Below are 12,791 nucleotides of genomic sequence, written 5' to 3'. Positions count from 1 at the left end.
CAACCCACCCCTCATGTCTTGTAGTTTTGTTCTTGACTAGAGCTTAGAAAAACTTCAGTTGACACACACAATGGAAATGAAAAGTTTATGCATATCAAATACTGATCTCTATCTTAAAGAAAGGAAGATGAAAAGGGCAGAAAAACAAATCCCAATGATGTATTTCTTGAAAATTCTCAGATACTCCATTCACTTTACAATTTAATTTTTAGTTTTGGTTTCATGGTTTTCAACTCTGCTTTTGGTTAAGAGGATAACAATATGATTTGTAATCTGAATAGTATGGAGGGATGTGTAGAAACATGTTAATGAGAAATCTCCAAGAAAACAGAAGCAATCAGCTGAACCAATTTAAATTTTTTCCAACTGGATCTAGTCATATAGGAACTTACATAAGAAATATCAAACTGCTCATTTCCATTATGCATCAGCATAGAACAAACTCCTAATAAGACTAGTTCCCCACATTGCTTACGGTGTACGTCCTTTTCCTCTTCTCAAAAGTTTTTATGTACAGGAACTTTAGAAAGGTTGATAAATCTAACTTCCGGAAGAGAGATAAAATGTTACATCATCACTTTTTTCAAGGATATCAAGAGTTATTCATGTTAAAAGAAGAAGGAAAATTGTTAAATACAAATCCACTTATATTGGAATGTAGCATGTCTCGTATTCAGGAAGGTGTAGTCTACTGCAGTCATTTCTAACCACATGTTAGAAAACACACCATATTTCTGATACAAAAAGAATTCATAATAGTTATACAAAATCTAGCATTCTGCACTGGTGCAAACCACAGATTTTAATATTTGGCAACAATGAAGTTTTATCAACCAAAACATCTATTCTGAAAATAAGCAAGATCATTAACAAATGTGAGATGACCTGAAACTTTTATACATAGCTGAAAACACACCTTCCTTTTCTCTTCAAAAATTATTTGTACACTTAGAACTCTCTTGATATAAAACCAACTCTGCTAATATTCCAAGCACCTAATTCAAAAGAGAAAATAAAAATAAAAGAATAAGAAATTAAAGTGTACTTAAAGTAGAACTGCAGAAAACTCTTTAGGAATAGCTCCTTCCATGGTAAAGTTCTTTTTTATTTTTTTCTTCTGGCATGAAAATTACTCATATACTCTCAAGACTGACTGCCAACAGTATTATCTCTCAACTGAAAGCTTACAAAATAAGTTGTCCATTTGCCCCTATATCCAATATCTACAAAGTGAATCACTAAAAGAAGTTTGGAGTTCATAGCCATTTCAAAATAACATTTACTGTGGTATTTGAAGGAAGAGCGCTTGTTCTAAACAGCTGGCAAATAACATTGGGATTAGAGAACCTGAACAGATATGAACTCTAGATGACTGTGACAACAAGACAAATCCTGAGATTAATGCAGAGCCTTCATAGGGAGTAAGTGGAACAAAGGCATATCAACTGTAAACCCTCTTTTAGTGCGAGACAACAAACAGATTGGCAGAAAGTTATCATGCGATGTCTTCCAAACATATCAAGTACCATTATGTCTATGGTAATCCTTGCATGAAAGTATCACTGTCACTGTGTGGTACCCACAACATACAAAACACGTTTATGAACACATTTCAGTATATTGCTTGTTCCTGCTATATGGTTCTACTGGAATTTGTTAATATGAACCACTACTTTCAAAATAATACTTTCATATAAAATTATCTCAGGATTCTTCAGCATTACAATGGCTGCTGTTTCATTGATCCAAAACTATTTTTACATGGGTTAAAAATAGAGTTTAACATTTAAAAACTGTCCCACAAGGGGCAAACCCCAAGAAACAGCATTGCACTTAGCCACTTTATGTACACAAGAATTGAACATGACAGAAAAAAAGAAAAAAACATTTTATCTATCTAGTCTTTTAATGCATATACAGAAAACCATTCATTATCAATATTATGCTAAAAAAAAACCATTCTGAGCTTCCAATTTATAGAATAGTCTTTGGGTTCACATTTGAGCAAGACATGTCCATTCATGCAATAATAACATACTGGTAAAAAGAAAAGAACTGCTAAATTACAAAAAACAGGAAAACAATCTTGTTGAACATGTAAACAAACCAATGAATAATTGAAAAAGAAGAAACTATTAAAATAAAAATGACAGGAAGACAGCTTTGTTTAAATTGGCGGTTATGTATTTGGCTCTCATATAATCTGACCACAGTCTGAATACGAATCTTGGCACACAGGAGAGGAAGGGTAGAGGGTAAAATGGGGTGAATGCGAGTGGATGTGAGGGGAATTACTGTCCATTATGAGGTGCGATTCTCATCAAACCCCATTGGAACAAGGATCTTGCTGGTGCATTTAAAGCTGGGGTATATTGAGACTAAGAAAAATATGGATATGCAGTAGTGTTCCTTTTGGATAACTTCTTAGAAGCATGAATGCCTTCTTTTTTTTAACCCTTTTCTTTGGCTTGTGTGGGGGTGAGATCATTCTATTTTCGGTACTTATTTGACTTTAATATTATTCACCTTTATTCAACCTATTTTTAAAGAAGCCACTCAACTCCCAGAGTTAATCAACTTTACAGAGTCTCTATAACTGATGAAATATATCTCCATTCATTTATTCAGTCAATTAAAGGGGAAAATAAACTTTTTTTTTTTTTCAAGAGTACAGTACGTCAACTTGGTTCCCCTGTCAAAGTGGTTATCATGTGTTGTGAATTAGCACATGGAACCAGCATTGCTTATTTACAGTGGATACAAACTACAACCTCTACACTCTTCCTAGTATGGCAATCTTACTAGTTCCTGCTAGTTTTAGTGCTAGTTTTTAGTGGTGTTGTGCCAGCTTTCTAGTCTATGATTTAAACTATCTTTGCATATAACAAGTGCAAATATACGACTAGCTTCCCAATCTATTTCTGCATCACTGTGTATCTCAGATCTATTGGAAATTTTCTTGTGTTGTTATTATAACAAAAAACAAATAAAATAAAATTAAAAGAGCTATATGAAACAAGTCAACTTGATTAACATTTCTTTTAAAGAATACAAAGCAGTAATGTGCATATATAGCATAAAATATGTATGATAATATAATTCTTGATATGAACTTAAGGTAGATCACATTTGAAACTGTATCAAATGTTACCATTCATACACACAAACATATGTACAGGCATGAAAAATACTGTGTGTATATATAAATGTATATAGATATATTTATATTTGTATGTCTTCTATGTACTTGTTTGCCTATCAATATATATGTACCTAATAAATGAACCTGCCCTTTCCACTTGGTCATGTATATCTATCTACAAGTATACATACAAACATGCATGTCCCCAAGCAATCAAAACAAAGTCCCTTCCATTACACAGAAGATAGAGGGTTCTAAAGACCCAAATACACCTTCATAAAAATCCTTTATGACATATCTTTGAAAATTGTCACACTTTCCACATTCATCGGACCATTCAATCCAGCCAACTGCTTAATGGTGCTGTACATTGATGCATGTCCCTTGCATTTCACATCCAAGATATACATCAAAGCCATTCCTATCACTCCTTGTTCTCCCTTCTAGAAATTGTAAGATACGGATACAGCAACATACTTCCTTGCTTCCTATCTCTCTCTCTCTTGCTCTCTCACTCTCTCCATAAAAAAGGAAAATTCCAGTACCTTTTGAGTCCCTACATTCTAATAGTCATATCTTACAAAAATACAATAGCACAGCAGGTGTGCTTTTATAATGATGAAGGTGGTCATATCCTCACTTATATACACAAGACCCACCCGTCATTACAAAGCCTTCACCTTTATCCACCCTAGGATTATGAATACATATAAATAATTTAGAGAAACTGTAACAACAATTATAATCTACTCACTTATCTACTTGCTGGCTTGCAACAATCTCTCGGACCATTACCTCTATGACTTTTTTACCTAGTTATGGACTGGGAATGAAACAGCCATTCGACCCTAAGACGCCAACGTGACTTGCCTCCAAACCAACGCAGTGCTGTCCAGCTTCCCCAACTATCTTCCGAGCAGGTATATTTTTTCTTTTTTTTTTTTTTTTAATATTTTTAAAGCTTTTGAATATACTACTATTCAGCTATGATGAATTAAAGCATGCATGAAGAAAAAAAAAAGAAAAAAGAGAAACAAAAAAAGAAGAAAAAGAAAGAAAATGAAAAGTAAAAAAGAAAACAAACAAACAAGAAAAAACATTGAAGAGGAGGAAGAAATTTATAGTACAGAGATGGAGAGCCTATATTAATAATGGCAACATTAGTCATGGTGACAATAATAATGATAGTAACATTAAAAACCATATCATTAACTATAGTAACTAAAATAATGATCATAACAATAATAGTAATAATGATATTAAGAACAATAATAGTAATAATGATAAGAACAAGAATAGTAATAATGATAATTATAATTAAGATAACCATCATAATGAGATAATAATACATATATGCAAAAAGATCTACCATCATTACTTTCATAACTGGCCTCATAAGCCTTTCTTGTATCCCAAAAAAATAAAGGAACCTTCCAAACAAATTGTTAAGGAGTTAATAGGTTATGAAACTTGAAAAAAAAAAAAAAACATTATAAAATAATTTCAATGTAACAAAAAAAAAAAACAAAGATGAAGAAAAAGACACAGATAAAGAAAAGAATGAGATTACAAATAAATATCAAAGGGCAACCTCAGCCCGGTAGGAAGGAACTCTCAAACAAAAGACAACTCTATGGAATCTCTTCTCCAAGGAAGTGAAAGTGGACATGAGAAAAGGAACAGATACAGGATGTGATAGTGAAAGAAAGAAAGAAAGAATGAAAGCCAGAAAGAAAAAAAGAAAAAAAGAAAAAAAAAGAGAAAAAAAGAGAGAGAGAGAGAGAGAGAGAGAGAGAGAGAGAGAGAGAGAGAGAGAGAGAGAGAGAGAGAGAGAGAGAGAGAGAGAGAGAGAGAGAGAGAGAGAGAGAGAGAGAGAGAGAGAGAGAGAGAGAAGGAAAAAGAGAAAGAAAGAAAGAAAGTAAAAAAATGAAAGAAAGAGAAAGAAGAAGAAGAAAAAAGAAAAAAGAAAGGCAGAGAAACAAAAATTCCCAGCAATAGTATAAATCTTCCCTTAAACCTTTCCTGACGGGGCACACGCTACGCAAAAACCCCTATGCCGGGCGATTGCAATATTGCATTGCAATCGTCACACTGGCATGATGCCCCGGCATCGGGAATTTAGCTGTGTCACACGAGTGTGACGCACCGTCGTCATAGGGTTCATTGCTTGTCATACATTATTTGCATCTGGGTTTAACATGTTCGCGCCAGTTGACTTGCTATCACATTCAGATGCCAGAGATGAGATATTTAGTCAAGGCCGGCGCGCCGGGTGAGCAGGCGTACAGCGCTCACAGAAAAAGAAATTAAATGAAGGGGAAAATTTGACAGAATTATCATAGCAAAAGAAAAGAGATTTGAAAAATACAGAAACATATAAACATTAAAATGAAGAGAGATTAAAGACTGATGCTAATGATAATCAACATTATTAAAGCAACTATCAAAAGCAACAGTAGTAATAGTAATAACAACAAACATAATAGTTGTAGAGACAAAAAATATTTCCACTAGCAACATAGACAATAAACTGTGGTCCAGCAACAGTAGCATTATTTCATATAATACATAGTAATGAACCCAAAAATAATATCAATAAAAATGGCAATAATAAACATTGGTATTGTAACTATAAAAACTGGTAAAAGTTGCACATAAGCAGTACATAATATATTACTAATAACAAGAAAACACCATCACAAGGCTCTCCCCTGAATCCCCACCCACCCTATGCCCTTCACAAAATTTCAACTGGGAATAGGGTTATGATGTAAAGTTTTGGTTCTTGAATGCAGGGGAAATTCAAACTACTGTCCCAGGCTCTTGTGACTTGTGAGAGCTTGCCTTCTCTTGGGCATAGCTTGTTGTATTTGTATTTCTCCTTTCTCTTTTTCTTTATTGACGGGTCTATTGTCACGTTTGGGCTGTTCTCAGGAATAATATATGCCTGACAAAATTCTCTTTCTTGGGAGGCATCAAAGCAGTGAAATAATCTTTGCTTTTTTGATCAAGCATGGTTCTGGCATAAAAACTGCCATTCAAAATACATGATCTTTCTTTTTATATAACTCTAGAAATGTGGAATCTTAAAGTACAAAAAAAGAAAGAAAGAAAAAAAACTTTGTAAACCTGAAATCCCCCTTAAAAAATTCCTTAAAATATTTATTGTATTAACATGCTTTGCAAATCTATAATAACAGATCTTACTCTTGTATTTGTTCAATATCGAAAGGCATATGAAAAAATTATCCCTTATAAAAAAAAAGGCATAACATATATTTGACAGCATTCACATAAGAAATGCTTCTTATCTCCCTTATCATCACTTTGTCTTTTCTCATATCTTTTTCATAATATTACAGTTAAAATCACTGTACATCTTCTTCTGATCTTTTTGGTCCCCTGAAACATATCTTTTGGTGAATGCACCAAATATGCTTATGAAGAAATGGAATTACTTTCAGCACTTAAAAAATTAAAGAAATTAAAAATCAATAAAATAAGATGTAATAAAATATAACATGGTACAAAAACATCATAAAACTTTAAATACTTCAACATTTCTAAAAAGTAATTCTTGTAAAGAAGGGAAACTACTTATGCATACCTGATAGACAAGTAATATGGCTAGCATATATATATCTATGTATATATCTATGTGTATATATATATATATATATATATATATATATATATATATATATATATATATATATATATATATATATATATATATACCATCAACACACTGTACTGCAGAATATTTCTCTAAATATATGGAAATATCCTGACAATCATGGTAAATAAGCAACATGAATCATGTTCATTCCTAGAAAAAAAGGAGAGGAAACAAGAAACTTTTTTTATTATTCAATTATAAGAAAGAAAGAAAAAGAAAAGAAAAGAAGGGGGTGTGATAGCTAATATAAAAAAAGAAAAGAAAAAAAAAAGTAGAAGTTACAAAATTATGGTTGCACCACAGCACACCAATTCACTAATGCAAAAATTTATCTCATCTAATTAGCAAAATTCTTCTGTTTTAATATCTCTTTTTATATTTCCCTTCGGCACCAAATATATATCAGGCTATCTTTGTTTTCTGCAACTTCCCTTCCCCCCAGATGAAAAAATATAACCGTTAATCTAAAATACAATCTCCTTCTCTGTATGTCTCCCTCTCCACCCCAAAGCTCCAACCTTTCATGGCAAAGAACCATCACTCATAATGTTAAATGCATCATTCTCCACTGTGCTTGGCTCAGCTTCTCCGTTGGTGCGCATGGCTGAGTGCGGACGGTTGTCGAGGATGTTGAGGTCGCTCAGCCTTTCGCTCAGCCGACTGAGGGACAGTTCGCCAATGGGAGACTGGGTCGCTCCATCCTAGTAGTGTAGGAAGAAATGTTAAATGTGTAGAAATCTAGTTGTGTTTTTGTTACTGTATTATAATTTAGATTGTGGTGAGGAGAGATGAACAAATGTAATGGCCCTAATAATGTAATTTTTTATATTTTAAGATAACAATAACACTGGTGATGATTGCAATAATAATATAATAGATAAATAAAATAAGTAATAATAATAATAATAATAATGATGATAGTAATAAAAATAATAATACCATTGGCAGGTTTTCTCCCGTGTGATTGAGGGTCACTTGTGTGCTGCTTCCATCTCTTCGCATGTATGAAAGACTACCTTTGCGAACCCGCTTGCTTGGCTGTGGGGCAAAAATCAACTCAAACAGAGAACACAGCATTATATCATCTGTCTCAGAGACCAGTTCAAAAAGTTAAAACTTTTTAAACAATCTTACAAGAAAGTTTATAATGAAATAAAAAAAGAGGAAACAAAGTATTTCAGGCATTATCATACTGTCAATTATTGTTATTATAATTATAATTATAATAATAATAATAATAATAATAATAATGATAATAATCATTATTATCATAAAGCTTATATACAAACAAATAAGATTCACAAAAGCTTACAGTCCGGACTTTGTGTCCACGTTTGCGCGTAAGGAGCTCCTGCACCATCCCCTGGAGGCACATGGACATAAGTACAGCCTGGGGGCTCGTCACTGTCACCCACCGCATGTCCTCGCGACTCATGAGGTACTCAAAGGACAGCTCTAAGTTGACATTCCGCCCACCCTCCAGGCTGCTGCAGCTGCTTCTACTGCTGCTGCTACTACTGCTGGTGCTGCTACTGCTGGTGCTCGTGCTCGTACTCGTGCTCGTGCTGCTACTGGTGCTGCTACTGCTGGTCGACCCTTCAATGGGCTGGTGTTGGATGAGTAACCAAGATATTAGTATATTCCCAATCCCTTTTTATTACAAATATTCCTTAGAATAAATATAAAATTAAACCTTTAACTCACATATTAAAGTATTATGGAACTTATAAAAAAAAAAAAAATCAATTACATGAAACAAAAGAAGAAAACTGAAAACAAATTTTACAGCAACTAACTCCTTCTTAAAGGTAAGGTATACAGTAATGAGTAATAGGAGGGGGGGGGGGAAGACATAAAATCAAATTTCCAAATTGTACTCACTTGCTGTACGGTTATTCTCCAGCATCTCATGCGTGTGACTTTGAAATTTCCTTCTTTTACAGAGCCATCTTCACATTCAATCCTAGGAGAGGGAAAGAATTATTGATTTTTTCATGTGCAATTATCCCCCTTGCCTCAGGTATCCAACACAGATTGGAAGTTTGACAATCACAGGAATGCCAAGTATATTCAAGAATGTACATACAGAATAATGTAGTGTTCAGTCACTGCGAGTATAACTGGTTCTAATTATTGATTTCTTACAACTAACTAGAAATGAAAATACAGTGCTTTCAAAAAATTATGTACACGTTTTTTGTATGGAGGAATCATCAGTTGGGGGGGGGGGGGGGATCTACATAAAACCTGTTAAATTACTATATTGTTCTGTAGATATGTGATAGCTATTGCTTTTTTGGAGCTAAAGCCTTTTATATGAAACTGGCTTTAACCCATTACCGATGGGTGGCAAAACACTGATGCCACAAACACCTTTGTCTATATGTGAGGTATATAAGGTGCCACTGCCTGTTTGACTGTTTTGCCAATTAGCACAAGGAGAGAGAAGGAGGTGTAGAGCAGATAGTTGTAAAAATGTTCATATCTTTTTGTTATAATAAAGGAAATGTTTCATCAAAATTCATATTCCTTCTTCCATATATTTGTGATAGTGATGTTACAATGAGTGTTCAGTGTACTAAAATACTAAATGCTGGAATATTCTCTTAAATATTGTTATGCCCATACCAGTACCCATTTTAAGTCTCACAAAAAAGGAGAAATGATTTTCAGTACTAAATGTATAAATGAGCAGGAGCTGGGCAGAGAAAGCAGCTGTGGTGCAAAGTGTAATTCTCCCTTACTCCAACAAACCTATCAAATAGCATCCCAGCATCAATTACATAGGCTCATCTGCTATGGGTTGAACTTTGATGAAATGGTATTATTTGTTATTCTATTGTGAATGAAATTCTTGGTAAATTTGTATGTTAAACTAATGAAGATTCAAACTGAAGCTGCAGTAATAATTTGTATGTAGATTATGATGATAGCTGGTAAAATTTGCTGGCCCTACTAGGGAACATGGCTGTGTGTGCAGCTTTGTTTACCATTTAAAATTCACAGCTGCTCAGGGTAGGTGTACTTTAACTCTTCAACCAACTATGAACAAAGAGAAGGGCAGAAGGCAATATGTGATATCAAAACTATACTTGTTCTGGGCCAGTTATGATCACAGACAGATTCAAAATTTCTGTCCTCTCTTTTATCTTATATCTTAATTTAAATAATGTGATGTGAGATGTACAGTATACAGATTTTAGTCTAAAAGGAATTTGAAAGGGTTAACAGCTATTGGTACATGTCTAGTAAAACAATCACAGCTAAATGTGGTCCTTTTTACTTTTTTACTAAACATTTTTTACCTAATCACAGGTGCTTCTCATATGACAAAAAGTTATTTCGTTTAGAAGAAATACAATGCATCTCTTTATCAGACTCTTTGCTGCTACTGATTATATACACATACAGAAAGATTATCAATATAAAAAGCCTTAAACTTACCTAAAGTTGAGCTCTCGGTTACCGGCACTGATGAGCACAGGGGTATTGGGTTTAGGAAAGTTGCATGTACATTGTTGAAATTGCAGATAACCATAATACTTCAGCGCTCTTGCAAGCTCCATGTACTGAAACAGATAAATGAAGATCTCAACATGATGACAAAAATATTTTATCAATATATAAAGGTGATGATGATGATGATGATTACAAAACAACTAGCACTATTGATAATGAAAATTATGATGATAATGGTAACAATCTTAATAATAAAAAACAATAAAAACAATTGCAAAATAATTATAGAATATAAAAAAATACAGCTACACACAATGTTAATGAAAGAAATATTTATATTGTATCTCAAAGAGGAGAAACATCTGAAAGTAATATTAAACTCAGAGACAATTTCCATCAACTTACTTCTTTCTTGGCTCCCTTTGCCTGCAAGGCTGCCAACTGTCGCTGGATCTCTCGGTTGGTAAGAACCCACCCTCTCTCTACATCCTGCACTGTCTGAGCATACAGCAGGTTCAGCCCAACACAGTCATTCATGACTTCCAGGTCTATGCTTGGGTCCCAATAGCTGTAGAAACAATTTATTTACTTCCCTTTTCCTTTACCTTTACTTACATATAAAAGATCAAGTTTAAGGGGATTTTTTCTCTTTTACTATCCCTCGCTTTTAGGGATTGGATTAATTAAATATCAGACAAAAACAAAAATCAAACAAACCAATCACCACAAACCAACAGCATAATCTCCCATTGTGCAACCTACTTTTTTCTGAGTACTATCCTGTGCATCCCCTTCACACATCTTTGAGAGATGTACGGACTCTCAAAGTCTTGTAGCCGCTTGACGACTGGAAAGCAAAACAATGTTTGGAGAGGCATGCAGGCTTTTAATGCTTATACATTTCTTTAAGGTAAAATAGTTTTATAAAAGGCATCCACTCTGTGTAATATTTTAGACATTATTTAGCTGAACACATTCTGATAGTAATTAATGGTATATCTTTAATATTAAGAGAGACAAAACGTTTCAAATTGTAGGTTTACTGCAAAGCATAATGTATTTTTTCTACTTTATATACACAAAAAAGAAGTGCAATGATAAATCTTGGGAGAAAGTTACTTACCAATCAGATCATTTTCTTCTTTCTTGACCAGAAAAAGTGCAAAATAATAGACTAATTCATTTGGCAGATGTATGTGGCTGCACACTTTCTGCAAATACACAATAAAACAATTTTAAGGAACTGACTTACATGTTTCAGTCTTTTATTCTAATTTGAATAAAGCTAAAGCTAAGCCTTAACATAACGCCACCAGGAGTGCAAGTATATGTGCACTGCCCAGTGCACTTTTGTTCTGTTAACCCTATGACAACGGTGCGTCACACTCGTGTGACACAAACTTCCGATGCCGGATCGTCATGCCAGTGTGACGATTTCAATGCAATATTGCAATCGCGCGGCTTTGGGGTTTTCACGTAGCACGTGCCCCGTCGGGAAAGGGTTAACTATCTTTACACATAGATGACTTTACAAGATCTTAGCTACCAAGGAGTCAATTAGCAGGTCTACTTGACCAAACTTGATTACCCCATTCCTTGAATTTTTGCAATTTCAAAACATTTTTCTATTACTATTATCATTGTTATTATCATTGCAATAATAACAGCGATAGTAACAATAACATTGGTAGCAATAAAAATAATATTAAATAGATTTTTTTCACTTGAAAATTAAGGATTGGGGTAAACAGGTAAGGTCAGATAGTCAGTTTCATCTGCTCTGTCTATAAAATAACGTGAGGCAAAATTATAATCACAGCAAAGTGGCAGGAAGGTGAGAGAATACAAACAAGTTGCTAAAGTTCGCTAAACCAGAATGTCAACTTTGATGATCAGATGAATGTTATTATGACACTACCCATGTAATTTACAACCAGTAAATGATAAAATTTCCTTTTGTTGCAATTAAACTGCCTGCTACTGTCAGTGGTAACAGATTGCCTGTAGTGATAGAGCGAAATGGAAAAGATGTTGTCCATTGCAACATGGGTTGCAATGGACAAACCCTGTTAATACCTTCTATGTATGCCAGGAAAGAGAAATACTGCTTTACTGTACTCTGGCCTATATCATGTTAACTGTTATGGAAAACAGTTTGGAATACCACACCACAGAGAGAGGATGGATTAACCTCTTCACCTTCCTTCACTGAAAACGTCTCTCGCGCTGTATCGTCGCTGTATCGAGCTGCAAAGGCGGCGCCATCGCTTAAACGTCAAAAACGAATATGACAAGGTTTTAAGCCAAGTTTCTACAACGTTTATAGCATAAACATCAACTTAATATATATCAAATTATATCAAAAATATGCATAGTTAACCATGCATGTGGTAAAAGTGTGACAAGTTGGTTACATGGGGTTGGGAGGAAGGTGGGAATAAGAGTGACTTGGGGGGAGGCTCTAATCAGATAAAACGAGAAACGATTGAAATAGTATGGTAAACTAATCAT

At 34.1% G+C, this 12,791-nt stretch overlaps 1 protein-coding gene across 1 annotated transcript in view; it reads right to left on the bottom strand.

Annotated features, from left to right (window-relative positions):
* Positions 1–4,067: 4,067 nt before the first annotated feature.
* LOC122261644 (sorting nexin 17) overlaps positions 4,068–12,791 on the bottom strand; it is a 22,404-nt gene continuing 13,680 nt past the window's right edge. Inside the window, exons 4-11 of the mRNA XM_043029408.2 lie at positions 11,404–11,491; positions 11,043–11,127; positions 10,686–10,848; positions 10,266–10,390; positions 8,703–8,784; positions 8,134–8,427; positions 7,761–7,859; positions 4,068–7,522 (exon numbers count right to left, since the gene is read on the bottom strand). Coding sequence (XP_042885342.2) covers positions 7,343–7,522; positions 7,761–7,859; positions 8,134–8,427; positions 8,703–8,784; positions 10,266–10,390; positions 10,686–10,848; positions 11,043–11,127; positions 11,404–11,491 — 1,116 coding nt within the window. The 3' untranslated portion in view covers positions 4,068–7,342. The remainder of the gene's footprint in view (positions 7,523–7,760; positions 7,860–8,133; positions 8,428–8,702; positions 8,785–10,265; positions 10,391–10,685; positions 10,849–11,042; positions 11,128–11,403; positions 11,492–12,791) is intronic.

Source organism: Penaeus japonicus, unplaced genomic scaffold, assembly GCF_977035675.1.
Source record: "Penaeus japonicus unplaced genomic scaffold, GWHDUDI00000001_assembly GWHDUDI00000003, whole genome shotgun sequence".
Lineage (NCBI taxonomy): Eukaryota > Metazoa > Arthropoda > Malacostraca > Decapoda > Penaeidae > Penaeus > Penaeus japonicus.
This window is presented reverse-complemented; position numbering and strand designations above follow the sequence as displayed.